Source organism: Balaenoptera acutorostrata, chromosome 10, assembly GCF_949987535.1.
Source record: "Balaenoptera acutorostrata chromosome 10, mBalAcu1.1, whole genome shotgun sequence".
NCBI lineage: Eukaryota > Metazoa > Chordata > Mammalia > Artiodactyla > Balaenopteridae > Balaenoptera > Balaenoptera acutorostrata.
In genome coordinates, this window is record NC_080073.1 from 1913446 (window position 1) to 1925046 (window position 11601).

General features: G+C 60.1%; 1 protein-coding gene and 1 long non-coding RNA gene across 2 annotated transcripts in view; one reads left to right on the forward strand and one right to left on the reverse strand.

The window, feature by feature from the left end:
• The window catches only part of LOC130709097 (uncharacterized), a 29600-nt gene extending 29026 nt beyond the window's left edge, over positions 1–574 (reverse strand). The window contains exon 1 of the long non-coding RNA XR_009009574.1: positions 499–574. This is a non-coding gene — a long non-coding RNA (uncharacterized LOC130709097). The remainder of the gene's footprint in view (positions 1–498) is intronic.
• A 1598-nt stretch (positions 575–2172) lies between these two features.
• LOC130709096 (histone H1.10) lies at positions 2173–3582 on the forward strand. Its single transcript, XM_057555327.1, has one exon. The coding sequence runs from the start codon at positions 2521–2523 to the stop codon at positions 3160–3162; it is 642 nt and encodes a 213-aa protein (XP_057411310.1). The 5' UTR covers positions 2173–2520; the 3' UTR covers positions 3163–3582.
• The last annotated feature ends 8019 nt before the right edge of the window (positions 3583–11601 follow it).

The window sequence follows — 11601 nt, forward strand, 5'->3', positions numbered from 1 at the left end:
AACTCTCTCCTCCTCGGCTTCCAGGACACCAGCCACGCCTGGCCCTCCCTTCCTCTCTGACCGGTCTTCCTCTGTCTCCAATGGGCAGCCTCCCTCTCCGGCCAGCCCCACGTCCTTCCTTCCCTTCCGATGACCCGGGGAGACAGCCCTCACCCCGCCTGCTACTGCAACCAGCTCCAAATTCGCATTTCCAGCGACCTGCCCCCCTCCACGGCGACGGCTGGGCAGGTTTCGGTCAGGGGTCCTTCGGGGGTATCACCCTCCGCTCTCCCTTTGACCTTTCAGAGACCCAAGCTGGAGCCCCTCTTGGCAGTCAGCCGGGTGCCTTGGGCCAGCTCTCGTGGGCGCCCCTGCCCCACTCCACCTCAGTGTGCCCGGGTCCTCCCGGGAGGGCCACCACGCCCACCCCCAGCACACCCACCCTCTGCGCACTCCCAGGGCTTCTGCTCCCAGGCAGACCCCTCGGGGGCACGGGGTCTACACCTCGCTGCTTCTCACCCTGCATCTTCGGAACCCGAGGTCTTTGCTCAAGCCATGCGGTATCTGCAAGCTCCTTGCCACTGCTCCCCATTCCTCCCAGGGCTCAGCTCTCACAGACCCGTGTGTCCCCGCCCCCCCCCCCCCGCTCCTCCCCTCCCCCAGTTAGGAACTTCGGATGGTGTTTCATCACCTGGGCTGGGCTCGCTAAGCGGCCCTCCTCTCTGGGAGAGGAGCTTGGCCTTCTCAGCAGGAGCCCGGGCTGAGATCCATCCTCCCTCTCCTACGGGCTGTACTCTCTGCCCCCTTTTGTGGCTCAAGCCCCTGACCCCCGCAAACACCCCACCAGCCTCAATTTCCTTCTTCCCTGGGGCTTATTCCCCAGCTTGTCGGAAAGCAAATGGGGGCCGGACAAGCGCTGCGACGGGGGAAGCACAGACCGCTCAGGGGGCCTGCTGGGTCAGAAGGCCCGAAACGCGCCCCGCTTTTTTGGCTCTCACGGCCTGAAGCTCTCCTCACCCCTGGAGCTCAAGTCCAACCCCCGCCCCGTCCCACCCCCTCTGCTTTTCATGCTCGGGCCTCAGGGAACTGTTTATCCTGCCGTGGCCGTAGGATCCGGGCCTAAATCACTCACCCCAAAGGGATCCTCCCTCCTCCCGGAGCGTCTCCCCGTGGCCTCAGCTCCCCAAGTGGGGGCTCCTTTGGCTTCGAGAAAGATGGTCCAGCGCCTCCTCCGCACCCCCAATACTGGACACAGCGGCAAGGCCACCAGATTTGCACAAGCCTCCGCCTGGTACCCGGGGAGGGAGCCCCCGCTCTCAACTGCGCTCCCCACATGGGAGGGGGAGGGGTGTGGCCCGGAACGAGAAGCAACTCCCCTCCCCCATCCTCTCCGGGAAACCGTCCGGGGTCCGCGGCCTCCCCCTCTCTCCCGCCGGAGCCACCATTTGGCTTTGGGGGGAATGGTGGAGGCTGCTCACCCACCATAAAATGGGGCCCTTGTAGCATCTGCGGCGGGGGCGGGGGCGGGGGCGGGGGCGGGGGGCGGCGGCTAGGAAATGTCCCCAGAGAAGCACCTGCGGTCCTCTCCGCCGCCTCCCGCGTCCTGCCCAGGCCCCCGAGGCCTAAGGAGACCCCGGGCGCGCAGGGGAGGGCGCCAGCATCCGCTCTCCCCTTGCACTCTGGCGGAGACCCCCCTCGAAGACGTCCCGGCTCCCTCCACACTGCCCCAGCCGACCGCGTGAGGGCGTGCCCTGTGTTAGTTCGGACAAATTAAAGCGCGTCCAGCGGGCAGGCCCGGGCCCCCCCGGACGCGGTCTGGGCTTGGGGACCCGTGGACCACTCTTGGCTGACGACCGCCGAGCTCCGGGCCGCGGGGCCTCCCCGGGGGCCCACGCTATTCGGCCCTAAACGGGGTGCCCCCCTCCTCTCGCGCTACCGCAGCCTAGGGTGCGTCCCTCCGTTCCCCTCTGCCGAGCCCTCCCTGGGCGCGGGCCGCCTCTCCGCCGTGCCGCAAGCTCGGGCCCTGTCCGGGGCGCACGGCGGCGAGCGCGGCGGCGCCGGGGAGGCGCGGTCTGGGAAGCCAGCGGCCGGGGAAGGGGCTCCAAGAAGCACAAGTTGGCGCTGGCCCCGGACCAGGCTGTTGTTGTTCTCAACGTGGTCCGCCGTAGAGCCATAAAAGTGGAGCGGGGCGCCCTCCTCGCCAAAGCTCAGCGCGCACGCCCAGCAAGCTCTGGCGGAGGCGGCAGCGACGCTCGCGAGGCCGGCTAAACCCGCTTCGAGACGATCCCCGCTCTGACTGCCTCGCGCCGGACTCCTGCGCTCCGGCCGCCCCCGCGCCGGCCCCGGCTCGGGACCCCCGCTCCGGCCGGCCCGGCCCCCACCCCAGCCCTGCCGCCCGGCCCCAGGCACGGCCGCGGCCGCTCCCGCCTGGAGCCGCCGCGCGCCCCCAGCCCCCCGGCGCCCCCGCGGCCCCTCGCCTTCCTCTTCCCGGCGCGGCCCCCGGGCTTCCGCGCCCCGCCCGCCACCAACCCGCTCGCCACCATGTCTGTGGAGCTGGAGGAGGCCCTGCCGCTGACGACCGCCGAAGGGGCGGCCAAGAAGGCGGCTAAGGCCAGCGGCTCGGCTTCGCTGTCCCCCTCCAAAAAAAGGAAGAACAGCAAGAAGAAGAATCAGCCCGGAAAATACAGCCAGCTCGTGGTGGAGACCATCCGCCGCCTGGGCGAGCGCAACGGCTCGTCGCTGGCCAAGATCTACGCGGAGGCCAAGAAGGTGGCATGGTTCGACCAACAAAACGGGCGCACCTACCTCAAGTACTCCATCAAGGCGCTGGTGCAGAACGATACGCTGCTGCAGGTGAAGGGCACGGGCGCCAACGGCTCCTTCAAGCTCAACCGCAAGAAGCTGGAGGGCGGCGGGGAGCGGCGCGGAGCCCCGGCGCCCGCCTCCGCCCCGGCGCCTGCTGCGCACAAGGCCAAGAAGGCGGCCCCGAGCGCGGCCGCTGCGCGGCGCGCGGACAAGAAGCCCGCCAAGGGCCCGCAGCCCGAGAAGCGCTCGCACAAGAAGGGTGCCGCCTCCAAGAAGGACAAAGGCAGCAAGGCCAAGAAGGCGGCAGCCGCGGGCGGCAAGAAGGTGAAGAAGGCGGCCAAGCCCAGCGTGCCCAAAGTGCCCAAGGGCCGCAAGTGAACGCGGGGCCCCGGCGCCCACTTTTCCACCCCGAGTGCACGTAGGTTTTGCGCGGGGCACCGGCCCGGGCCGCCGTGCGCGCTCCGACTTACGGGGACCCGGCCCCGCGCCGACCTGCCCATCCCCCGCGTGGGAGCGTTTTTTTGTTTGCTTTAGATTTTTGAAACGGCCCTGGCGGTGCCCCTATTGGCTCTCGCCCTTGGCAACGGCTGTCGCCTTGGTTACCGGGCACCGAAGGCCGCGCCGCGCCTGCGCGCGAGGACGAGGATGGCCGCGCAGCCCTTCCCGCCTCCGCCCTCCCTGCCAACGGGCGCGCGCCGAGCAATCGCGCGGGGCGCGGGGCCGCGCGGCGCAGCTTTTTCTCGTCGCCTTTTTTGGGACACAATAAATTGGGCACAATAAATTGTTTAAACCTTTGAATCGCTCTTGTTTTCTTCCGAGTGGAGTAGGGTTGGGCGCGGCCGCCTCGGGGCTTGGGCTGGATGGGGGGGGTGGGTCCCCAGCACCCCGGATCCGTTAGAGGTGCAGGCCCGGAGCCCGGCACGAGCGGGGGCCGGTTGGTCCCCAAGGAAGTGCGGAGTTTACCTTGGTAGATGGGCAGCTGGGTCCACCGCCTGGGGGGGTGGGGGAGCGGGGGCTTTGCGGGGTCTGCGGGTTAGAGACCCTCAGGTCTCACAAAGTCACCGCACGCTGGGCCTTCACCGAGCTTCCTGACTCCGAATTCAGAGAGGCTTCGTGTTGCTGTGACAGGGACAGTGGAGCCGGGTTCTGGTTCACTCACCACTAACTGAGGTGTAGTCTGAGCAAGGCTCTGACGCTCCCGGAGCTTGTAAATTAATCTGGAGTGCACACGGGACCCAGAGGATTACAAATTGGCAGGAATGACCTTCAGCCCTGGGACACCCTCCCACCCTTTGCGTCCAGCATATGGAATAGCTGTGCCTCTACTTGGGCACTAGACTTGAAGCCTCTTCTGACAGATGTTCCTGTGAAGGGACAACCCTGCAAAACAGGGAGAGCCCTGGAGCAGTGGAAAGCCAGACAACATTCTAGGATAGTGCACACGCACAGACCAGGCTGAGCAAGTAGGTGAGAGCTTCAGGGGATCTCCGCTGGAGAAGAGCCCCTGGCCAGCAAGTGACCCTGCCCATGGCCTGGCAGCCACTACCCTCCTCTGGCACACAGGCTGGGTAACAGGGCAGACCCTTCCCACATTGGGCAAGTGGCCAGCCAGTGCCACTTCAAGTCTCTCTCCACCCTCCTGCAGGCTCTCCCCACTGCTTCCTGCTGCAGGGAACTGCACGGCCAGCTGCCAGTGTGTTATTGCCCTGCCCTGGCCTGGGCCCCGGGGACCCAGCCGCGGGCGGAACCAGCACAGGTGCCTGCCCTGCCCAAGCCTCCAGTCAGTGTGGGAGAAGTGGGGAGACAGAAGTCACAGGGGAGGGGTACCACATCATTGCCCTCAAGGCAGAAGCTCAGAGACACGAGAGCCAGATGGGGCCCTGATCTGGCTGGCATTAGGGCAAAGGCTGTTTTCAATTCTTGGGACTCCACCCACCTTGCCAGCCCATATCCTGGCCACTTACTGATAAGTAACAGCTTCATCTACTTTGCAGTTTTGATTTTGGGGCAGTGTGCCCCGTGCCCTGCTGCAGGGCCACCGTGCCAGCCTCAGCCGGTCCCAAGCTGCCTGCAGAGCCAACCAATAGGCCACCAGCAGCCAGCAGCAGTGAGAGGCCGCAGCCTCCCCAGGGTTCTGGGGGATGGTGCTCCTGACCAGCTAAACGGGAGCCCTCCCATTCCACACCCTCTTTCCCTAAACCAGAAACCCAGGCCCAGATGCCACCTGGGCTCACCCCAGCTGTCCAAGTCAGCATCTGAGGCTGGGGCCTGGGGCTTGGGTTTCTGACCCTCTCCTAGGTGGCCCTGAGGTTCAGAGAGGGTTGGGAAGGGCTGCAGGGACCTGGGCATGTGGACACTGCTCCTTCCTGCCCAACCCTTCACACTGAGCCACCTCCCCTTCCCAGAGTCCTCCCTGACCAGAGCTCCACCCCTACTGACTCTCTATCCTTTGAAGACATCCCGTGAGCTCCAAGGCCCCAAAGTGCCCTTCAGGTCGGCCTTATTCCGCACTGTCCTTCCAGATTTCCCACTGAAATCCGCCCTTCACTGCTCACACCACCGGCTCTTCCAGCAGCCTCTCGCTCTGATGCTGCTGCCCACACCCTTCTCCTGTCGCCACCGCCCCCCTCCATTCTCTGAAGACTTAGCCTCTGGCTTGTTGTCCACACCGAGGCCTATCTTCTCCAGGTAGCATCTCTCATTCTTCTGAAAATACAAAGCACTTTAGTTTTCTTCTGGGGACAAACCGCCCCCCTACTCTCAGGCCACACGGCTCTGGGGGGTCTGACCCGTCCAGTCCCAGGGATGGTCACACGACCAAAGACCTGGCTGTTGAGTGTTTAGTCCATTCCTTGGCCACAATGATTGGAGAAACTGGTTCTTGACCCCAGTGAGTTCAATGAGTCAATCCTGAGACTTCCTGGAACTAGTGAGAAAGAGGTGCTCTCTCGCCCAGGATCACTAAGGGTAGGGACACTGGGGCCAGAGCTGCCAGTGGCCATCTTTGTCAACACATAGGGAAAACCCACCTGAAAAAAGAGCCAAGACATAAAGGTGGAGCCAAGAACTAAGGACATTAATGCAGCGTCTGGATCCAGCCATGCCTGAAGCTACACAGACCTGGCTATTCTGTGAGCTGATACTTGCTTTTCACATAAGCTAGTTGAAATTGGGTTTATGTCACTTGCAATCTGGTCTCTCATTCCTTTAACTCACTTTATCCTCCCATGCCTATATCCTGGACCTTGTCATCTATTCAAATTGCTCTTCCTCAAAACCACTCTCCTAGGGTCCCACTCTCCTCCACCCACAGGTCCCCCACCTTCCCAACTTGCTCACTCAGACCCTTCGGCCGAGCTGCATCTCTGTAGATGGATCCCACATCCTGAAGTTGAATGAACCCTCGGCGTGTGCCAGGCACTCTGAGGAAGGCTAGAGACCTCAGCCTCAAGACAGCCCAGTGAGGGAGATGTTCCAACACTCACCTTACTGGTGCTGAAGGTGTATTTTCTGCCCTGACACCACACTCAGCTCCTGCACAGAGCGGGGGAGCCCATTTATTTACTGTGTCTCTTGGATTTGGCTTCAAGGGGCCTCAATTCCAGGTGAACACTGAAGGCACGTGACACTGTGAGGCCCTGGAGGAGGTAACCATTGTGCAGCAAAGGAGAGAAAGGACTACGTGGTTTTCTTGTCTGTACGACAGGGCACAGCAACAGCCCAGGCCCGCACCCACTGATGGAGGGGACTTGGGTGCGGGGCCCGCAGAGGATGAGGTCAGGGTTCTGGGCCTGGGTCCACCATGGTCTTTTCTCTGGGGCAAGAGTGTTCTCTCCAAGCCTCAGTTCCCTCATCTATAAACAGAGCCAAAAAAGATTTCTCTTACTCACCTGCTGACCAGGGCGGTCTGAACACACCACCCCTGGCCAGGGTCTCAGGTTTCCGTCTCCATTCCTCGCACCCCTGGGGCAGCGCTCTCTCCTCCTGTGAAGCCGCCTCCTTCCTCTCACAGGGCTGGGACCCTGCCTCCCTGTGAATCTCCTCAGGGTCTCGGGTCTACCCTCTGCGCTCCTGGGTCCTACTTCTCCCTGGGCCCCGGACACCTCTGCACACACTGCAAAGGCCCCTTTCCAGGCCGAGCAGCCCGAGCGACCCAAAGAATGGGGTCTCCACCCATTCAACTGCTGGGGACCAACCCAGCTAAAGCTGTCCTCTGCCAGGACAGGGCCTGGCACTGAGCACAGGACTGAAACCCATGTCCATGTTGCCTCTGACCTTGGCGATGAGGGTATCCTGCAGAAGCTGAGACCTTTCACCCAGAGCTCAACATGTCCACACCTGGCCCAGTAGTCAGAAAAACTGAAGGAGAGTCCAGGGCAAGTAGAGTAATTGCAGGCCCAGGTGCCACTTCCCAACAAGGAGGTAAATCAGCAGCTCACCAACCAAAATGGTTGCTTCCTTCCAAATCTGGCAAGAATCTGCCTGTGGCCCACGCTACCGGGAAACCTAGAAGCGAGGGCGCTCTGGGAGAGGTAGCGCAGTGCAGCCAAACTGACACAGTACGAAGCCATCATGATTCCCCACTACAGAATGGGTGCGTGTGAACTGCACCAGGGTCTCAGACACAGAGGTGCACAGGCCCCAGGCCGGGCAGGACAGCCTGCCCAGCTGGAGGACACAGACCCCCCTGAAGAGTCCTGCTGATGGTCTCCAGGCAGCAATGCGGCGGAATGTGGACAGAGCTTCCCACCTTCTCAGACCTATTAGGAGCACCTGTTTCTGATTTCCCCTCCCGAGGCATGGAGGGGCGTGGGCCATCCAGGGAGGCCTGGCAGGAGGGTGCCCCGGCCGGCAGTGGTCCCACACCGGGGCTCAGACATCAGAGCCGCCTCCTGAGAATTTTTTTTTTTAATTATTTATTTTATTTCTTTTGGCTGCGTTGGGTCTTCGTTGCTGCGCGTGGGCTTTCTCTAGTTGCGGTAAGCAGGGCCACTCTTCGTTGCGGTGCACGGGCTTCTCATTGTGGTGGCTTCTCTCGTTGCAGAGCACGGGCTCTCTGCGTGCGGGCTTCAGTAGTTGTGGCGTGCAGGCTCAGCAGTTGTGGCTCGAGGGCTCTAGAGCACAGGCTCAGTAGTTGTGGCGCACAGGCTTAGTTGCTCCGCGGCATGTGGGATCTTCCTGGACCAGAGCTTGAACCCGTGTCCCCTGCATTGGCAGGCGGATTCTTAACCACTGTGCCACCAGGGAAGTCCTTCCTGAGAATTTTTTATGTGGAAACTATAAACTTCTTTTTGTGAAACCTCCCACTTTTAAAATGTGGGCTTAGAAAAAGAAATCCTCCACCTCACACCCATTAGGATGGCTACCATTAAAAAAAAAAAAACACAAGTGTTGGTGAGAATGTGGAGAAATTGGAACTTTGTGCCCTGTTGGTGGGAATGTAAGATGGTGCAGCTGCTGGAAAACGGTATGGAGGTTCCTCAATCAAACGTAGAATTGATCCAGCAATTTTACTTCTGGGAACATACCCAAAAGCACCGAAAACAGTGACTCAAAGAGAGATCCCATGTTCATAGCAACACTATTCACAACAGCCAAAAGGTGGAAGCAACCCAGGTGTCCATCAAAGGATGATGGATGAACAAAGTGTGGTCTCTACACACAATGGAGTATTATTCAGTCTTAAAAGGAAGTTCTGACACTTGAGACAACACGGATGAACCTGGAAGACAGCGTGCTCAGTGAAATAAGCCAGTCACAAAGGGACAAGTACTGTATGATCCCACTTATATGAGGTCCCTAGAGAAGTCAACTTCACAGAGACAGAAAGTAGGATGGTGGGTGCCAGGGGCTGGCGGGGGATGGGGAGTTAGTGTTTAATGGGGTCAGAATTTCAGTTTTGCAAGATGAAAAGAGTTCTGGGGATGGATGGTGGTGATGGTTGTACAATAATGTGAATGTATTGTATTTAATACCACTGAACTGTACACTTAAAAATGGTTGAGATGTTAAATCTTACGTCCTGTGTATTTTATCACAACTAAAAATAAATACTGTATGGCCCAAGCAAAATCATGTGTGACTCAGTGTGGCCTTCAGTCCCCACCTTTGCGATCACTCAACTTGATCTTCTATGTGGGCTGTTCTGGCTGCTTCACGAGACAAGCAGCTTCGAATGGTGGTGTCCTGATGGAGCCGGAGCCAAAGGACGCCACACAGTGGTGACAGCAGAGACCAGGCTGCTCGTGCTGAGGGCCTGCACCAGGGTGACCACCTCCTCCCACAGGGCTGTTCCTAGGACCCCAGAGCCTTGCTCAGTGCACCCTGCACATATGTGCTTCCTTATTCTCACTCACCTCCTCTTGCCTCTCCCAGCCCCTGGCTTTCTTCTGGCTGTCTCCATCAGGGGCAAAAAGTGTGGCACTGGGGCCCTGCCCCAGCCTGGCTGCCCTATAAAACTTTTTGTGTTATTCAGTGTGATTATACAACCCCTTTCACTGAAGCCCCAGCTCCTCCAAACAGTCCTTTAGCTTCCACTGCCCGCTGGGAGTGTTGCCTGCGGAGCCTGCAGCATGCCTCTCTTCCCTGGAGCCCCGGGACGCAAGGGGGACCCTCACCCATCACCACATGAGGGACACCATGACAAGAGGTAGGTTCTCAGTCTCCAACAACCAGCACCTGTGGCTGTGGGATCCTGGGAGTTCAACTCTGAGCACCCACTCTCCTGATTCAGAGACAGGCAAACCAAGTCTCAGAGAGGACCAAGGACTTGGTCAGTTTTGTATGTACTAGGGACCCTTCCATGCAGCCCGAGCCAAAGCTCCTTTCCCCAAGGAATGAGGTTCCACACCTCCCATCACGGAGTGCTCCTCATTCTGGTTGAGAAGAGGGAGAGAGTCTGAGGCCACGCATTACCCTCTCTGGTTCCCACCACCGACCTACCCTCTGGGCTCTCCTGGCAGCAAGCAGGGTCCTGTCCAAACTCTCCAAACTGAGACACCGTTCCCAGGCCAGGAGCCCCTCAGATTTGCCCTCAACTTACCTATGCCAAGCTGTGCGCTGTGGGCCAAGCCCCTCCCTTGCCTGCGTCTGTTCTGTTTGCTTCTATACAAAGCAGGACTGTGCTTCAGGTACACAAGCTTTGCAGGAAGAGATGGATCCAGAGGGACCGCAGACAGCAGCAGGGGAGACACCCATCTACTAGAATCTGGAGTCTAGGGGACCCTCTGCCTGCTCTAAGGCTGCAGAGCAGGAAAGGGTCCCCTAAGGCCTGGAGCCAAGCCTGGTCATTGTGCAGGTAGGGTGGGGTGAGGAGGGCCTGCCAGCCGGGAGGGAACCCAGCTGAGAGGCCAGACAGCCTCATTCAAGAGCTGTACCTCCTGCCCTGAGAACAGTTGGGGGTCCTGGTCTACTAGATCACACCACGATAGGAGACCCAACGCAGCCAAAAATAAAAATAAAATAAAAAATGAATAAATTAAAAACAAAAACAAAGGGCAGGACAGGATGCTATGCTGCTCTAACAAGCAGGAGTAAGTATTGGCAAAAGGTGGGAAAATGGTAATCACATGCCCCTGAACTAGTGAAAATTTGGAGAGCAACTTGGCAATACCTAGTAAAGCTGATGACTCAGATAGGGGGAAAAAACTGCCGAAGGAAATGCCCAAGATGATACCATTTATGTAAACCTGAATATCACAAAACAATGTTTTGATACAAGAATGTGCTTTTAACATCACATTTATGTCAAAGTATAAAAACCTGAATGAAAAGGACACAGGCTCTTGAGGACACTCTATTCTGCCTCGTAAAAGACCCCACCAAACTGAAAACCCTGAAAAAGAGTGGGGAAAAGCGAGGAGAAACAAAGGGAATTTTACTTCGTCGCTCATTAAACTTGAAGCAAATACGACAAAAGTCGTAACAGTCAACATTCTGGTAAGGTATCTGTATCTGTAAGATCTCTTACTACAACCCCGTGCCAAAGAGCCCAGAGAAAACTGCAGGCCCCGGGAAAGCGCCCCGCGCCCCTCGCGCCGAGGTTGGTTTCCAAACCCCACCCGCCACTCCCCCGCCGCCGCCGCCACCGGAAGAATTTGGAGGCCTAGGGTCTGGAGCGGGGATCCCGCCCGCCGGCGCCACTCGCCCCCATTGGCAGGAACAGCGCCGGGGCCCCGCTCTGATTGGTGAGGTTGCGATCCCTGATTTGCATAGGCCCGGCGGCGGCGTGCGCACGGCAGCCTGTGCGCGGAGGCGCCCCATCCCTCCCGCCGCCAGGACTGCGCTTGGCGGGTTCCGTGTCCCGGACGCCCGGAGGAGGGGGGGAGGGGGCGTGCCCGGCGCGGCCCTCCTGGAGGCTGTCCCCAGACCCCTGGGAAGGCCCCTCGGCCTCGGCGCCCCCACCGTGGGCGGCCCGCTCCTCGCCCCCCCGAGGCGTGGCATCCGGTTAAGCCTGGAGGGCTGCGCGCGCAGTTAGTGCGCAGCTACGTTGCAGGAGCCTTTGCAGGCCTCCTGTTCACGTGGGCAGAAAGCGGTCCCTGCCTTCACGGACCCAGTCATCTGGGTGGGGAGGCGTACAGTCACAACCACCCAAACATCTAATTACAGAGTGACTGGTGCCTGGGACGAGCTTGCAGAACAAACCGCGGGGGCGTTGACCAGGCTGGGCCGGATGGCCCCCAAACCCGTGTCACCCTCCGTGCGCTGCTCCACCCAGGGGCCGCGAACCTGGGCAGGGCTCGCACCCGGATCCTACGCTCCCCATGCAGGGGTCTTGGCCTCTGCAACCCCTCGTGTTTGGCAGGCACTCTGGCTGGT

Bases quoted from the DNA above. Each gene is read 5' to 3' on its own strand.
- LOC130709096 (XM_057555327.1), top strand. From the start codon at position 2,521: ATGTCTGTGGAGCTGGAGGAGGCCCTGCCGCTGACGACCGCCGAAGGG.